At 35.4% G+C, this 16,626-nt stretch overlaps 1 protein-coding gene across 1 annotated transcript in view; it reads left to right on the top strand.

The window, feature by feature from the left end:
* LOC114652203 (excitatory amino acid transporter 1-like) overlaps nt 1–16,331 on the top strand; it is a 73,930-nt gene extending 57,599 nt beyond the window's left edge. Inside the window, exons 7-10 of the mRNA XM_028802455.2 lie at nt 2,342–2,575; nt 5,545–5,739; nt 6,277–6,411; nt 14,309–16,331. Of these exons, the coding sequence (XP_028658288.1) occupies nt 2,342–2,575; nt 5,545–5,739; nt 6,277–6,411; nt 14,309–14,513 (769 nt within the window). The 3' untranslated portion in view covers nt 14,514–16,331. The remainder of the gene's footprint in view (nt 1–2,341; nt 2,576–5,544; nt 5,740–6,276; nt 6,412–14,308) is intronic.
* The last annotated feature ends 295 nt before the right edge of the window (nt 16,332–16,626 follow it).

The raw sequence follows: 16,626 nt of genomic DNA, 5'->3' as shown, positions 1-16,626 counted from the left end.
GATAGCTGTTAGCATTTGAAGGTAAAATAAGCATCTGTTTTTCTTATCACTGATTGCGACGGTGGCGCAGTGGGTAGCGCTGCTGCCTCGCAGTTAGGAGACCCGGGTTCACTTCCCGGGTCCTCCCTGCATGGAGTTTGCATGTTCTCCCCCGTGTCTGCATGGGTTTCCTCGGGGCGCTCTGGTTTCCTCCCACAGTCCAAAGACATGCAGGTTAGGTGGATTGGCAATTCTAAATTGGCCCTGGTGTGTGCTTGGTGTGTGGGTGTGTTTGTGTGTGTCCTGCGGTGGGTTGGCACCCTGCCTGGGATTGTTTCCTGCCTTGTGCCCTGTGTTGGCTGGGATTGGCTCCAGCAGACCCCCGTGACCCTGTGTTTGGATTCAGCGGGTTGGAAAATGGATGGATGGATGGATGATTGTGAAGCATGCATTTTAATTATTTCTGTTTACATATCTTGCATACAACACTTCATTTGTGGGTAGACAAATGTGTTTTCAAAAGTGTACAGCCTTTCTGGTCACTTGCAAAACTAAATGCTTTGTGTATTGTATCTTTTTGCCACATGTTATGTATTTGGGCCAGAACATAGTTTTACTGCTTAACAATGAAATAGCCAGATTAACTGATGTTAAAGTTATAAATTAACGAAAACAAGTTAGGATATTCTTATATATAATTTGATAGTATCCGTATGTATCAACACATACCCGGGAGTATGGTGTTCGCGTCAATACCTCGACTCAGTACAAGTTAGAAGCATGAGTAATGACGGCTGGGTATTAACAACGGTCATTGTTTAAATTTTAGGAAATCTCAGATCTAAAATGAGTGACGATCGCAACGCAGCCACAACAGCAGCGGCCGCGGAAAGGATGCGTAGGAAATGAAGTCACATGACTGACGATGAACGTAGACTTGCTAATGTGACCAGACGTATACAACGTGCACAACAAACAGATGAGCAGCGTGCGGCTATAAATGCTACTAACGCTGAAAGAAATCGTGCAAATCGGTCACAAAGGACAAATGAAGAACGTGCGCTACAGAATGCTACTAACGCTGAAAGAAATCGTGCCAGCCGTGCACAAGCGACTGAAGAAGCTCGAGCAGCCGCAAATGCAGCATGGGTTGAAAGACATCGAGCAGCCCGTGCTTTGCGGCGTGAAAATGCTCAGCGGCACGACATTGCCATGTGCAATCACCCAGATATTATTGAGGACGAAGTTCCGGAGCACCACATTGGCGCATTTGATAACCTGTGCAAATATTGCAACTCATTCAACTTCACCTGTGAGAACAAGCAAGGTGGAGAATGCAATTGCTGCCATAAAGGTCAAGTTCGAATTAACCCTTACAGATACCCTGACAGGTTTAAGAACCTGTTGACATATTTAGACCCAAACTACAAGCACTTCTTGGAAAATATCAGAAAGTACAACAGTGCATTAGCCTGTGCATCCATGGGCACACAAATATCCCTGCCTCCAGGCCATGGTCCATATTGTTACAGAATCCATCCATCCATTATCCAACCCACTGAATCCGAACACAGGGTCACGGGGGTCTGCTGGAGCCAATCCCAGCCAACACAGGGCACAAGGCAGGAACAAATCCCGGGCAAGGTGCCAACCCACCGCAGGACACACACATACACACCCACACACCAAGCACACACTAGGGCCAATTTAGAATTGCCATCCACCTAACCTGCATGTCTTTGGACTGTGGGAGGAAACCAGAGCGCCCGGAGGAAACCCACGCAGTCATGGGGAGAACATGCAAACTCCACGCAGGGAGGACCCGGGAAGCGAACCCAGGTCTCCCAACTGCGAGGCAGCAGCGCTACCCACTGCACCACCGTGCCGCCTTGTTACAGAATACATGGCCAAATATACCATCAGTCTGAACCCTTGCACCCCGGAGAGGGTGAAACACCAAAATTTGCTCAAATCTATATATTAAAGCAAAATAATTTCAGGGACTTACAAAAACAAATAATTCTTTGCAGAGAAAGTATTGATTTCACAAACGTAGAATTTGTAGCCCTATTCGATCGGGCTCCCAGTTGCTAATGAACATTGTAAATAAACACAAGTGGCTATGATGAAAGGGCAGTGGCTGTTGTGTTTCTCTATAGCATGCTAAAATTATACAAAATTTGAGTGGTACAATTTAGTCAAGAATTAACCCATTTCCTCAACTTTTGCCTAAGATGTTTTGTAAGCATGTTACAATAAATCTGCAGTTGAAGATGTAGTATAAATTATACTAATAAACTGTTTCTTAGTCCTTGTTGTTGGGTTATTCAACAAGCACCTCCTGCATTTTTTTTCTTTCTAGGTATGCTCCACTTGGTATCCTCTTTTTGATTGCTGGGAAGATTGTAGAGATGGAAGATATTAATATGGTTGGGGGACAACTAGGAATGTACACAATTACCGTCATCATTGGTCTACTAATTCATGCTGTTTTAGTCTTGCCTACTCTCTACTTTGTAGTAACACATCGGAATCCATTTGTGTTCATTGGTGGGTTGCTACAAGCTCTAATTACAGCTCTTGGAACATCATCCAGGTAAGAATCTAAAGAGAAAAAGGTGAAGGATAATGGAAATAGGATACGAAAATATAATTTATTAGGCAATGTCAGCTGATAGAAAGAAAGCGTTTACTTACTTTTTCAGATGTCTCTAGGCATGAATTTTTGAAATAGTGCTATATGTACAGCAAAGCTTAGACTTCTGTATCTGACAGCAGTGTCAGTATATTCTTTTCTCTTTCACACCTCATTCTCATACATACCCATTTCCACACTTCCTGCTGTTGTCAGGCAGTGGCAATTATTCTGCTATTAACAGAAGCTCCTTAGTGGTTAGTGATATTTCAGCAGGGTAAAAATAACAGCTGAAAGCTGACTAGTTTATTTAGTTCATTTTTCTGATTTCTTGTATGATCTAAACTTCCATATAACTCATCTCTTTCACCCTTGATTATGTTTGTTAATTGCAGTTTTTTCCTCTGTGGTTTTAAATTTGTTTTTGCCTGATCCATGGTACTTACCAGCCTGATGCTATTTAAGTCATTTTCTGTTCCTTTTGCTACTTTTGAGAAATGTGCATGCAGTTTTATTTGTCTAGAAGCAAAGACTAGTCTGAGATTGTAATATGGTAACCACACAATAAGTATAACTCTGAAGCAGAACTATGGTCCTGCTTTCATGCCTGGTAAAATTTCTCTTCCTCTTTTCTTAAGAATGGACACGTACAGATTCAGGATCCCCAAAATCAACTGTTCCACTGGGCTTTTCTTCAGTAGTTGTTTTTTTGGGAGTAAATCCAATATTACAAAGCTAATTAATCTGTCATTTGATTAGTGCCTTATGTTACATTGTACATCAGGATGAAAGAAGGGATTGCAATTTTTAAAACAACAAACTTTCTAGGATGATCACTCCTTGCTAGGTATAATTGTCATATTTAATTTTGTAAAGGGAATTGATTATAATGCTGGTAAACAGTATTTCCATTCCTTTGTATCAACTAAAATAGAAAACAAATAATAGTAGCATGCTGTGTTAATCAGTGTTTAGCATTTTAGTCTGAACATTTGTTTTTGACATAAAGTATACATTTTGTTGCCACTCACGTATGTGGACGGTGAAATTAATGTGACATGTGATATCATCGTACATAAGTTATTTAAGATGGTGGTGCACAAGGCAGGTTGGACAGGTTTTGGATAAAAATAACTACCAATTTATTATCTGGCCCGTAGTTAGAAAATGGTATTCTAGTTATGGACCTTAAGAATAACTATCTGTTTGATTACCTTTAAATGCACTTTATTTTCTGGTCTGTTTTGTCGTTTTTGGGTGTTAGAGTGGCCCTATTCTACCCTTCATACTCTTTATTATGTAGACCTTAACAGAAAGTCTTAAATCCCATACTTTTTGCCATACTGTTAAGTACTGTAGTTCAGCAAAAAAAAAAATTCAGAGAACAGAAAAGACTTAAGTGGACGACAGATTTCAAAACATATTTGATTTTGACAGAGTTTTTGCCTTGGGTCCTGTTACACTAGTTGCTTTTAATTATGTGTTATTGCTATTTTCAGGAATATTTTGAGTGTACATTGGTGATATTTTCTTACTTTTGAAGGATCTCTAAATGTATGTACCAAATGTTGAACAAATGTTATCTAGGTTATATGAAAGTCAACTCTGTAAAATTAGAAAAATATTACTTTTAATAAACTCTCATTTTCATTTTTCGCTTGACACATAAACTGACACGATTTGCGTAGAGACCAAATTAAAGTCAAAGCAATTATGAATTAGAAGGGACATACTCCGTCAAAAGGCCAACATTTAATATTTTTTCCAATGATAAATTAAGTCTTAAAAAGAATTTTAGCTATGTTTTTGTACCTATTATAGCCCTCACTTGAAAGAGAGCACAAGTTCCAATGGAGCTCTGAGGCCCACCAAAACCTTCTAAAAATAAAGGAAGGTTTTAACCCTACACATGTTTTAAGACATCCCAATGATTTTCTGCCTTTTTAATTAAAAGTATATGTTTCAAGCATCAGTGCAGATATTGTGTCTCAGTGGTTCCCTTACACTGGAAAATTACATCCATGTGCCTACCATTTTAGGAAAAAGTCAAGCTGAGTAGAATTAGGATATCTGAATTGAGATTTTCCAGCCGTTTATATTACCCTTAGAAGAATGGAGAAATTTGCACAAGGAGTAAAATATGAATTTTTATGTGTATATTATAAGAATGTAGTATGGTATGCATGAAGATAGCAAATAAAGTTGTCAGGCCAGATAGACCTTATTTTTTAGCTGTTTTAATTTTGTCGTTTCCTATGGGTTTGAAGATAAATGTCAAAAGGCTTGTGCTGGGAAGGGAGGTCAAACTTCCTACTCTATGATTGATTTTTAGCAATTTCTGATTTAGAGGAACGAGAATACTACCTAGAAAGTATAAAAAGCTAAATATAATTTTTATAGTCCCCCATACATCCCAGATGGGCTGCAATTTGTTCCAAATCATTTTTACAGCAAGGTTTTTGTATTGCATTTTATTCTATGATTAAGAGAATCACTGATATATAAAATACTATTTTTAGTGGGCAACAACATAAAAGGATATGAAGGATTATACTGCAGCTTGATAAATCTTTAATCAATCCAAATCACCATCTGGTTGTAAAACTGGCTGTTGTAAACAATACCACTAGCTGTTAGACCATGGGAAATCGCGTTAGACTTTATTACAAATTTACTACACTCTCACAGTTTCCTCCATCTAGACTGTGAAGAGTTGTTGTTCTTTTAATGTGTTTCCTTCAGCTTTTAGATAGCTTATTTTAGTTTTGGAGTACCTTGTACAGCTATCCTGTTCATTAAAATTGATTTTACTGTGCTTTGGTGGATTTTCTGTGCTTAGGATTTTTAAAAACCTTCCCCAGATTAGTGCTTTTTAGGAACCTTGTCCAAAATTTGCTTTTAATGTTCTTTTGTCTATCCCTTTGTTACAGTTCTGCAACTCTCCCAATCACATTTAAATGCCTTGAAGAAAACAACAAAGTAGACAAACGTGTAACCAGATTTGTCCTACCAGTAGGAGCTACAATTAACATGGATGGTACAGCTTTGTATGAAGCTCTAGCAGCCATTTTCATAGCACAGGTTAATGGAATGGATTTGAATTTCGGACAGATCATCACCATCAGGTTTGTAAACATCACAGAAATAAATACCTTATTGAAAACACAGCAGTTATTCAAGACAATGGAGAAATATTACCTTGACAAGTAAATGAGCACTTTATTAAGTTATGGTTTGCTGAAAGCTATTTCAGGGAAATCGTTTTATCTGTGTTACTATTTCTTTTTTCCTTTACTATCCTAAGGTGAAGAAAATATATTTTCTTTTTTCTGTATTAATACTTATTTTAAATTAAAATCAAGCTAAATGCCCAAATACTTTATATGATACAGACCAATTTTTAAAATTGTTCTTGGTCAAAATATTACATTCTTAGGCATTATTTGTGTGATTATACAGTCCCAGAATTTTGGAAATGCTGTTGCTATAAGTGGTGAAATTTCTTTTGAAGCACTTTAATGTGGTTCATAGTAATTAATGAACTGTAGTAGGGCATGTATATTTTTGGAGTTATTTATTTTCAGCTTTCCAATTAAAAAGACCAAAATATTGTAAAAAAAAAAAAAAAAAAAAAAAAAATTAAATTTGCTCTTCTCTTTTAGTATTACAGCCACAGCAGCCAGTATTGGAGCTGCAGGGATCCCCCAAGCTGGGCTTGTTACCATGGTCATTGTGTTGACTTCTGTGGGACTACCAACTGATGACATCACACTAATCATTGCAGTGGATTGGTTCCTGTAAGTAGTGTTATCCAGCTGCTACTTTAATTCACATTTTAAAACTTCAGGTAAAAAGTGATTTAGCAAAAAGGGGTTGCACAAAATAATCTTACAAATTAACAAAATTCTTCAGGAAGAAGTTCACTAGAAATTCTCCATTAGTAAACAATATACAGTTAATGTCTTCAAGTAAGCAAGTGTCGGGTTCTGGGAAACTCCTTTTGTATGCAATAATTTGTTGCAACCTACAGTTCCTTTATATTGTACGTGCTAAGGTAAAAATTCCTCTAACTTTTATAAACTTATAAAACCATTTTTTACTTTCAACACTAAAAATTGGTTATATATTTACTAACCAAAGTGTCTATCAAGAATTGAATTTTTGTCCTGCCACCTTGGGGTGCTATGTCCATGGTTTCCTATGACTTTCTCTGATACTAATTCTGTGGAAGAGGACCAGAGAAATAAAAACAATGTTCTGGTACAACATTTATTAAATTAATATTTTCTGATTATTTCAAACACATTATGTGTAGAAGAAGTAGTATGTGTGTGAAGCAGATTTGCAGCAGTGCATAAAGAACAAATTAAATAGAAGGGGTCAGAGAAAGTAATCCATTGTTTGCTGTGCTGGTTACAAAGTACGATATGAAAAATATAAGACTGAAAGTGCCTGAACATGTTTGTCAAGTGTTGCTTGTCTGATATTAGAAGTTGACTTGAGGGTTCAGTTGCATGCAAGTGGGAACATGTTCTGTGATTTTAGATACTTTAAAACTAAGGAAGATTTGAGATGTACATAAATCCACCTGAAATTCTAAATACAAAATAAAGTAAGTGTTCCTAATATTTTTGAAGTGCATTTTGTGTGTGAACAGCTCTGAGAGATGGAGGATATGCAGTCACTTCCCACCATTTTTCTTCTTATAGCATATATTGAAGGGGGGACTAAGCCCCACACCAGCAGAATGCCAGTGGACATAGAGAGAAAATGCAGACTTCACTCAGGGAGTACTCAGGACTTAAATCTTGCTTTTCTTGTTGCAAGACAGCAGCGCTACCACTGTGCCATTGTGCATACCCTGTAGGCCACCTAAACATGATAAGCTATATGTGGTGGAACATAAAAGCCTTTAAATCCAAGTGTTTTGTGCAAATCGTAAAATTACAGATAAGTATTTAATACAGTACATGTATACAGTATGTAGTCAAAGTCACATTCATTACCATTTGACCGTTACTGTTTGACATTACTTTAACAATAATAGAAAAGGAGACAGGACTCATGGAATGAGTGAATTATTATGGAATCCTAAAACAGTCAAAATGTTTAGGGAATGTACAGTTTAAAGCAGCAGATTTTAGAGTTTTTCTCTGGTTCTTTGTGTTAAAGGTTGTGCATCAAGGGTGCTAGTTTAAGTTCTGGAATTAATTATAAGAAGTAGCATTAGTGTAATGTCAGAAGATTGATCTGACTTATTACAGTTATCATTGAAATCCAAAGTACATCATGCTCTGCATTTAATATATTTTGGAGGTAAGAATGACATTTTGTTCCTTTTGTCTGGACCAAGGGAAATGACTAGACCTGTAACAAAAAGCAGGTATTTTGGCATACAGTGACCCTTGTAAAAGCATACCATTAGGTTTCCTTTTTAAAAATAACTTTAGTTAGGAGTTTTTTCCATAGCTATTTTAACCTGAGACCATTAATAACACACCCAAGGATGAGCCAGGCATATGCACATTCAGCAAGGCGTTGGTGTAGACTGTTAGAGTGCTTTTATTAAAAACAACAGTGTCCAAAAAGTGCAGTGCAAAAAATATGCAATACATAGATAAATACTTCAGTAAAATCCAAGTGAAATGTAGAGGTTTAAATCAATAAATAATCCCATAAAAATGAGGTTAAAATCCCAGGCACATTCATTCTTATAAAACAGTCATGAGCCCCAATGCCTCTTTGCAAAATCTGGCATCTCCTGAGGCAGTTCTATCACGACATTAAATAACATATGTAGAATTTGCTGTAATTGATACAAGTTACACTGCATTTAGCAACTGCAGTTAATGCAGTTACAAAGACATCAGTGCTTACCAGCAAAATAATGCAAGTCTGGACAAATGTGCACATTTATACTGGACACACTCCAGCTTTTACAAATAATACAAAGCTGTGAAGACAGTTTTCTTTTCAATAAGAATTCACATTTATGCAGCACACATATACATGACTGTTGTTGAACAATAGATTACATTTTCATTTTGGCATGTGTTGAACTGCTAAATAGGCGCTGCTTTTCTGTGACTTCTTTTATATCATATGATCTATGAAAAAATCTGTTTTGTATTTACCACACAAATGATTTAGGATGGGAGCAATACATATTCAAGTTATGGACTAGTAAAACTCAATTCTTTAGGACATGTAGGTATGTAGAATATTATTCTTCCCTTAAAATTGTCAATGAAGTTTGCATTTTAAAATAATGCTATTTTTGTAAATAAACAACTAACCTGTGCTGGATTTGTAAAGTAAGCCCAGAACTTGGTTACAAATAGCAGTCAGGAAGGCAAGAAAGAGCCCTGAAGTAGACCCTGTTTTTATTTTGTGCTTTTTACTTATTTTTATTTTTCCAGTTTATCAACTGGTTGTATTTCTTCTTTATAAAGCATTTTCATTGTAAAGGGACACTGTACAAAGTGCCAGATATGTGCAGTTTATCCTCCAGCACATTCACACACACACACACACAAGCACATAGATTTCAATATTTTGTATTACTTCAGGCTGAAGATGTGTTGTCTTTTATTTTAATCTATTCTTATCTGAACAACATGTTTGTTTGTTTGTTTATATTACTGCATTACTGTATATTACATTATTTTCATGCACTGCTCTCTTACTTGTTCTGTTGAATTATAAGATGTGATTATTGCATTGGTCATGACATATGGTTTAACATTGTTGTCATGCTCTTCAATCTATTCAGTGACTCATGCCCTGTGGATTGAACCACTAAGCATAGAATGAACAGGACTGTGCAAAACAGCTTTGTATTTATTGGCATTTACTTTACCCAGATAAACCAAGAAAATAAAGCTGATGCCATAACTAAGTCAATTTAATGCTATATAAATCAAGCATTTAAGTCTGAAGACTTCATTTGGTGGCCACTATTTATATAACCCCAACAAAAATGTTGTGACAGTGTGAAATCTGGGTTGGCTGTAGCTCGCATACTCCCTTGAACCTGTGACATCGATAGACATAAACAGATGAACTGGGCAATGAGGATACATAGCAGCAAGATTGGTGTAAATGTGCAAAATACTTTTATTCACAAATAAAGCATTCCAAACTATATAAAGTGCAGTGCAGTTTTCTTTCTTTTTCTTTCTATCTGCATAGCTGTGGTAGCTCACCTTGTGCTTTGCGATGATCTAACCTAATGGAACCGTATATATAGAAAAAAGCAGCTGACCCAGTATAAATCCTTGTGGTATACCATATACAATATCATGTATCTCCAAAGTATAATCACTACAACTAACAAAGAATGTTCTACCTGTTAAACAAGACAAACCAATTTAAGACATAGACAGATAGGCCAACCCATTGTCGAAGGTGATTTATAACAATGCTCTGGTCTATGTTGTCAAATGTTGCACTCAAGTCTAAGAGAACAAGAGCAGATATACGGTCTCTGTCCACACTAATTCGCAAATCATTTACTACTTTAACCAGTGCAGTTTATGTACTATGATTTGTTCTAAAATCAGGCTGGAACTTATCAAGAATAAATTGTTTATTCAAGTGATCACGGAGCTGCTCAATTTCTGCCTTTTCTAGAATTTTATCTAAGAAATGCAGGTTAGAAATTGATAGAGAGGATAGAGGAGTCAGGATTACTTTTATTGAGTTGGGGTTTAACAACTTCAGTATTTAGACAGTCTGGGAAGACCCCCATATCTAATGATGAGTTCACTGTGTCAAGTACACTATCAATTAGGACATCAGAGATTTCTTTAAAAAAACCTGTTGATACTGGATTAAAGATGCAGGTGGAGAGAGTCAACTGAGAAATTATGTTACATAGTTTGGGTAGATTTATTCCATTAAAAGAATTTAACTTACTTAAAAGGGTATGCTAGGATTCAATTAGATTAACTTTTGGGGATATATGTACTATGTTATTTCTAATACCATTTTTTTTGTGTTCAAAAAATAAGGCAAAAGCTTCACAAGTTTCACTAGTAGTTTTAAGGAGGCATTCCATAGGGTGAGCTGGGTTTAAAAGACAATCAATAGTTGAAAATAAAACTCTTGGATTATTACCATTATCTTTTATAATTTTATAGAAAAGTATTGCCTATCAAAGCGGACTGCTTTGTTATAATCAGTTATTTTTTGCCTTCAGTATTTCAAAGTGTATTAGCAGTTTAGTTTTTTCCTTCATTTACGCTCAGCCCTCTGGCATGTTTTCTTTAAATCAGCCACTATAAGTCTTCCATGGTATAATAATGCTAGAGGATTTCTTAAATATCTTTTCATGTGCCACTGTGTCAGCTGCAGCTCTTACCTTAGCATTAAAAGTTTCCACTTCATTATTCACACTATTAGTACTGTTGAAATAAGCACTATAACTGGATTGATTGTTTAGAATATTAGCAAACATTGAAGCTGCAGATGTATCAAAATAATATTTTTTAACAATACACTTCACATTAGTTGTAGTTATCAGTATTTCTACATTAAATAATATGCAAAAATGGTCCAAAATGCTGACATTCACGACCTGCCTCACGTCAACTTTTAATCCTTTTGAAGTCATTATATTCAACCTGTGGCCTCTCTTATGCGTGGGCTGGCTGACATGCTAAATCAGATCAAAAGACTGCAGTAAGTTCAGGAATTCTCTTGCTTTCGGGGGTTAACCAAATGAAAATTTAAAATTGCCTACAATTAGGTACCTATCATACATAGTTTGTTGTTATTATGAATACTAAGTCTGAGAATTCCTCAATAAAAGACGCATCATATTTTGATAATATGATAGACTGGGAGATTCTTTGAATAACAACTTCGATGTACTCGAAAGATGGGAATGTACGAAAACTGACATTTTTACTATTTAATCAGCTTGAGTAAATATTCTCAAAACCTCCTCCTTTAGTGCTTTGCTGAACTAAATGAGCAAAGCTGTAATTCGGGGGTGCTGCTATAATTAATATTTCAGCACCATTTGAGTTAAGCCTTGTTTCACTTAGTGAGAGAAAGTCTATACAGTATTCTTATCACTGATCAGATTGCTAATGTAAAAGGTTTTGCTGGTTAATGCTCTAATATTTAGCAGCAGAGCCATATTTAAGTACTTGGAAGAGCAGAGCTTAGACTAAGTGTTGCAGCAGCTTGAAATAGTAATAAGGTTATTCTTATTAATGCCACTTAGAGCATATTTTTTCTTTAATCAATAATCTGTTGTTATAGTTCTAATACAGTGCACATCTATAGATGAAATGTTAATTAAAGTATTCACACTTATACCAATTTGTCTGGGTTTTTTTGTTAGACTGTGGTTAGTTATTCTAGTGTTAATACGGTGTACATTTGAAGGTGAATTCAGAACAGAATTATCACATACCAAAATTACATAATCAGGGAAGATAGATTACTTTTGAGATGTTTTCAGAGAGGACAAGTGAATTGAATCTGTTAGGATGCAGCCCATCTCATTTGAAGAAACGCGGTCTCTCCCAAAAGAGATCCCAGTTGTCCACATAGCAAATATTTAATCTTTTGCAGAAGCCTCTCAGCCAGTTGTTCAAGGAGAGTAGTTAACTATAGGTTTCATTCGACTGTCTGAGTAACGGCAGATGACCTGAAGTGATGATTCTAGCAGCTGGGGTCCTCTCTTGCGTGGCCTGGATTAGTGCTGCGAAGTCTGCCTTTAGAACTTCCAACTGTCAAAAACTAATGTCATTTATGCCTGCATGGAATATGACTGTTCCAAAAGCCCTGTCCTGGTGCTTCTCAAAGACTGTCGGTGCTCTTCTTGTAATACCTCCAACTCAAACAAGAAACAAAAGACATGAAATATAAAGGTTGCATACAATTGAATCCCCGATTAACAACTATATTACCAAGATCTGCCGGTACTGCGGGGGAGTGAAGAGGGTCAAAATGAATGTGGATTTCGACGCTCGCCTGAGCTGACGTAGGTGATCTGGCCTTGAGCCCCCGCCTGTAATGTTGAAATGGCCAGGTGCTATTGTTGTTATCCAATCAAGTAGGTGCGGTGGTAAAACTCGCTTGGCCTCGTGAGCAGGCAGAATGGTGCAGGGTTGATATTACCGCATGGAGAGGAGTTGAGTCGATCTTGGCTGCAGAGGAGGTCTCTTTCGTAGGCAAGCTTTCAGGTGTGTCTGTCTGTCAAGGCCCATAGTTCTTTGTCAACATGTTGCAGCTCATGGTCCACCATCTTCCAGTTCCACTTCAGTCCTAGGAGAGAGAGAGAGAGAGAGAGAGCAAAGGTTGGCAGTCATAGACCCTCATTACAAAGGGTATTGTAAAAACTATAAAATATAATAATTTCACTCTTCTTTCATCTAAATATTAATGGATAATTAATAGATTTCCATATACATTAACAATGTTCTTATTAGATACGGTACATAGCAGCTCAAATAAGTTGACTGCACCTTTACTGTTAGTGAACCATAGTTCATTTCTGTCCTGGGATGCCTTCTGTATGAAGTTTGCATGTTCTTGCTTTTAGAAATCCTATACTCAAAATCTGGGATCGGAAACTTGATAGGGAGTTTATAGAGTAATAGTAGACAATTTTTTTAAAGAGTCATTCCATTTGCATTAAACAAATATTTTAGCCATGAAATGCAATATTCAAAACTTTTTCAATAAGTTGACTTCATGTGTTTGAAAGAAGTTAGTTTAAGAAACATAAATTATCCTGTTGGGGCCTGTCAGGAGGATATATTTAATCTAAATTAACAGGAATTGATTTACATCACTTACAGCAGTTACAAAGAGACCTTTATTTCAAGAGTTGAAAGATTATATTTCATGCCCAGTACAGCGACGGTTAAGAAGTCAGTACTCTAGAAATGAAGCTTTTCTCTTGGGATCTTTATTTTCTCTTCAGTAGTGTACTGTGTGGCTAGTTGAAGACACCAGTGACAGTTAGAAAGCCTTTAAAGGCAAGTGAAACCTGTACTAATGCAACTAACAAAAAAAATCACCTTCCATGTTTGAAATGTCCATAGCTTTCAGTTTTCATGAGATGCTGGTAAATTGATATTTGCACATATTGTGCTTTTTTTTTGCCTATTAACTTTTGGCAGTTTAAGCCACTTTTAATAAGAAAAATAGTTGGTCAACTTTTCTTCTCATTTGTTTTACTTATCTCTATATAGTCATTTCATGTCAACACTTAGTTTATTGCATTGTCATTACAAATAAAACAAAAATATATAAATATGACTTAACGTTTTTTGTTCATTTAGATTTGCCTATTGTTACCTAACAGAGATCTAATTAATGTGTTTGTCTATTATGTGTGTAACCACATATGGGTCCGAAACAGTTATTTATTACCTGAGTGAAAACCGCCCTAGGGGTAGGCTTGGATATTTGGCATTAATGTTTAAATATAAAAGTGGTTATAGTCAAATATGTCATCGTTAGAATTGATTTTAAGTTATAAATTTACTACAAAAGAAAATGTTAAAAATTGACTACATTGACATTTTGTGTTTTTATCTTCTCCAATGTTTTTAGTACTGTTTAAAATGGAGGTAATGTAAAATTTGTATATTAGCTTCTATTTCAGAAAATACGATTCCTTGGATTGTTTATTGCAAGTTTTTGTTAAAAAGCATGAATTTCTGCCAACAGGGACCGACTGCGCACCACAACAAATGTGCTGGGTGATTCAATTGGAGCTGGAATTGTGGAATATCTGTCCAGGCATGAGCTGCAAACAAAAGATGCAGAAATGGGAAACTCAGTTGTTGAAGAAAATGAAATGAAGAAGCCGTATCAACTGATTACTCAAGAGAATGAAAACGAAAAACCACTAGACAGCGAAACCAAGATGTAGTGTTTTAAAGTGTGTGTGTATGTTTGTGGATGTGTGTGTGTGTATGTGTGTGTATGCTGCTTGTGGGGACTGGATAATGGATTTTCTCTCGGTGTCAATATGTTTAAAGGGAATCAGGTTTGTTTTGTTTTAGGTTATTTTTCCAGTTGATTGGTCACATATACAGTAAGAAATTCTGTATGATCTGTATATTTACTGTGAGGCTTGAAAGCTTACTGAATATCAATTAAGATACTAAAAAGTGAACAACACCCTGTAGTTTCTCGTTGTAATAATGATTGTTTCAAATGCCAGTTTTAGTTATGAAAGATTGTTTTATTGAGTGTTCTAGGTTTACACAATATTTCTGTGCTAGCAATGCTGTAGATGTCATTCATTTTAATGTATAGTAGTGTGTTATAATGTGATAACATGATTTAAGTGGCATTTCTAATGTGTGTGGTATGTTTTTTTCCTTTTTTTTCCCCCCCAAGATATCAATAAAGACCTGAACATTTTTTGTCTTATAGTTCTTGCCCAGAGCACAATCAGAAGTTACCTGTTCTTTTTTTTTTTTTTTAATCTACAACAAATGTCTAAAATCTTACACTATTTGATTTTTTTTTGTATGTTGGAAAAAATAACACCAGATTCAGAAGTGAATGTGGCGCTATATTCAGAAGGATGTATCAGATGTTGGTTGAAAAGAGATGATGTGAGGACACAGGATGGTTATTTATGATAAAGGTAAAGGATGTTTGTAGGTTTATAGATGTGTGTCGTTTTTTCAAGCATTTGTGCCACATATTCAGATTGTATTCAGGTCTACCCTTACATAAAAACAAGTTTAAATATATGTAAATATCTAACTTCAGCTGAAAAATCCTTCATAGACAGAGAACAGAATTTTATATTTGGGTGAGCTTTATAAATTGTAATGGAGTTTTATTTTAAGATTTTTTTTTAAGTTTAAATTACAAGAAAGATTATTTTTGTTAAACAAACAGAAGGCTACAATATACTTGTGAAGTCTCCATGTTGTATACTTATGTGATCAAAATAGTCAAAGCTCAAACACACGGCTATATGTGTGATTGACATACAAAACAAACATTTTTTAAAGGATTTTGTGTTTTGGAGTATATTTTTGTATAGAATAGGCAAGCTGTGCCTTCTAACAATTGTGGCTACATTTTTGAAATTTATAAATAGATCTCTTTATTATTTTTTATTTTGCTAACTGATGTTCTAGAATGTAGGAACATATTTTCTAAAAATTTTTATAGAAAAGTATCATGAGGTGGTACTTGCATTCAAAACATTAACTTTTAGAAAATCTAAAATGGTTTACATGTGAATCTATGCTGTATAGCTGATGCATCATTGTTTGTTTCATTTACATAACTTAAATGGATTATTCTGTCATATCACTTGAGAAAGCAAATTATAGAACATTGTGTTATGATCTTTTAAGAACTAACTGTTAAGAAAACCCAAGTTATGGCTCTCTATTTACATTTGGATGTATATGTAAATGCAGCATAAGTTGACTGCTAAAAAATAGATTTGTCTTCTGTAAAAAAAAAAAAAAAAAAAAAAAATAGGTTTAAATAAAAAAGGAAAATGAAAAATAAATGAAAACTTAATTTGTGTTTTTTGTTACAGTGAATTATTTCAAACTCCCATATGTAGAGACCCCAAAAGTAATAATTAAACTTTTATTTAAAGGTTGTAAAGTTAGAAACTTTCATAACACCTTGATAAATTTGCATTTTTCTGCTGCTGGTAAGGTAATGCTTTGGGAGAAGAAACATCTTATTATTAAATGTTTTATGGTCATTATTGCCTTGCTCCTTTCTTTGCTTTTATGCAACTTTAACCATCATTTCACTGCTGAAATACATTATTACTGTATCGGCTATCAGGACATTATGCACAAACAAGTTGTTGATGTTGATGCCTCACAGTTCAAGGTCCTGGGTTGGAATCCTTGTATTGGCATATAAGAATGACCTGTCTGTTTGGGCTATGCACTTGTTCCATATCTCTGTGTGTATTCTGTTTTTTCTTCAGCTGCTGTGCTTTTCTCCTACAGACTGATCTGCATATCTAAACCAGCCTGGAGTGATTGATT

The sequence above is a fragment of the Erpetoichthys calabaricus genome, chromosome 5, assembly GCF_900747795.2.
Source record: "Erpetoichthys calabaricus chromosome 5, fErpCal1.3, whole genome shotgun sequence".
NCBI classification, from domain to species: Eukaryota; Metazoa; Chordata; class Cladistia; order Polypteriformes; family Polypteridae; genus Erpetoichthys; species Erpetoichthys calabaricus.
The sequence above is the reverse complement of the archived record's forward strand: the minus strand, read 5'-3'. Positions and strand labels throughout refer to the sequence as shown.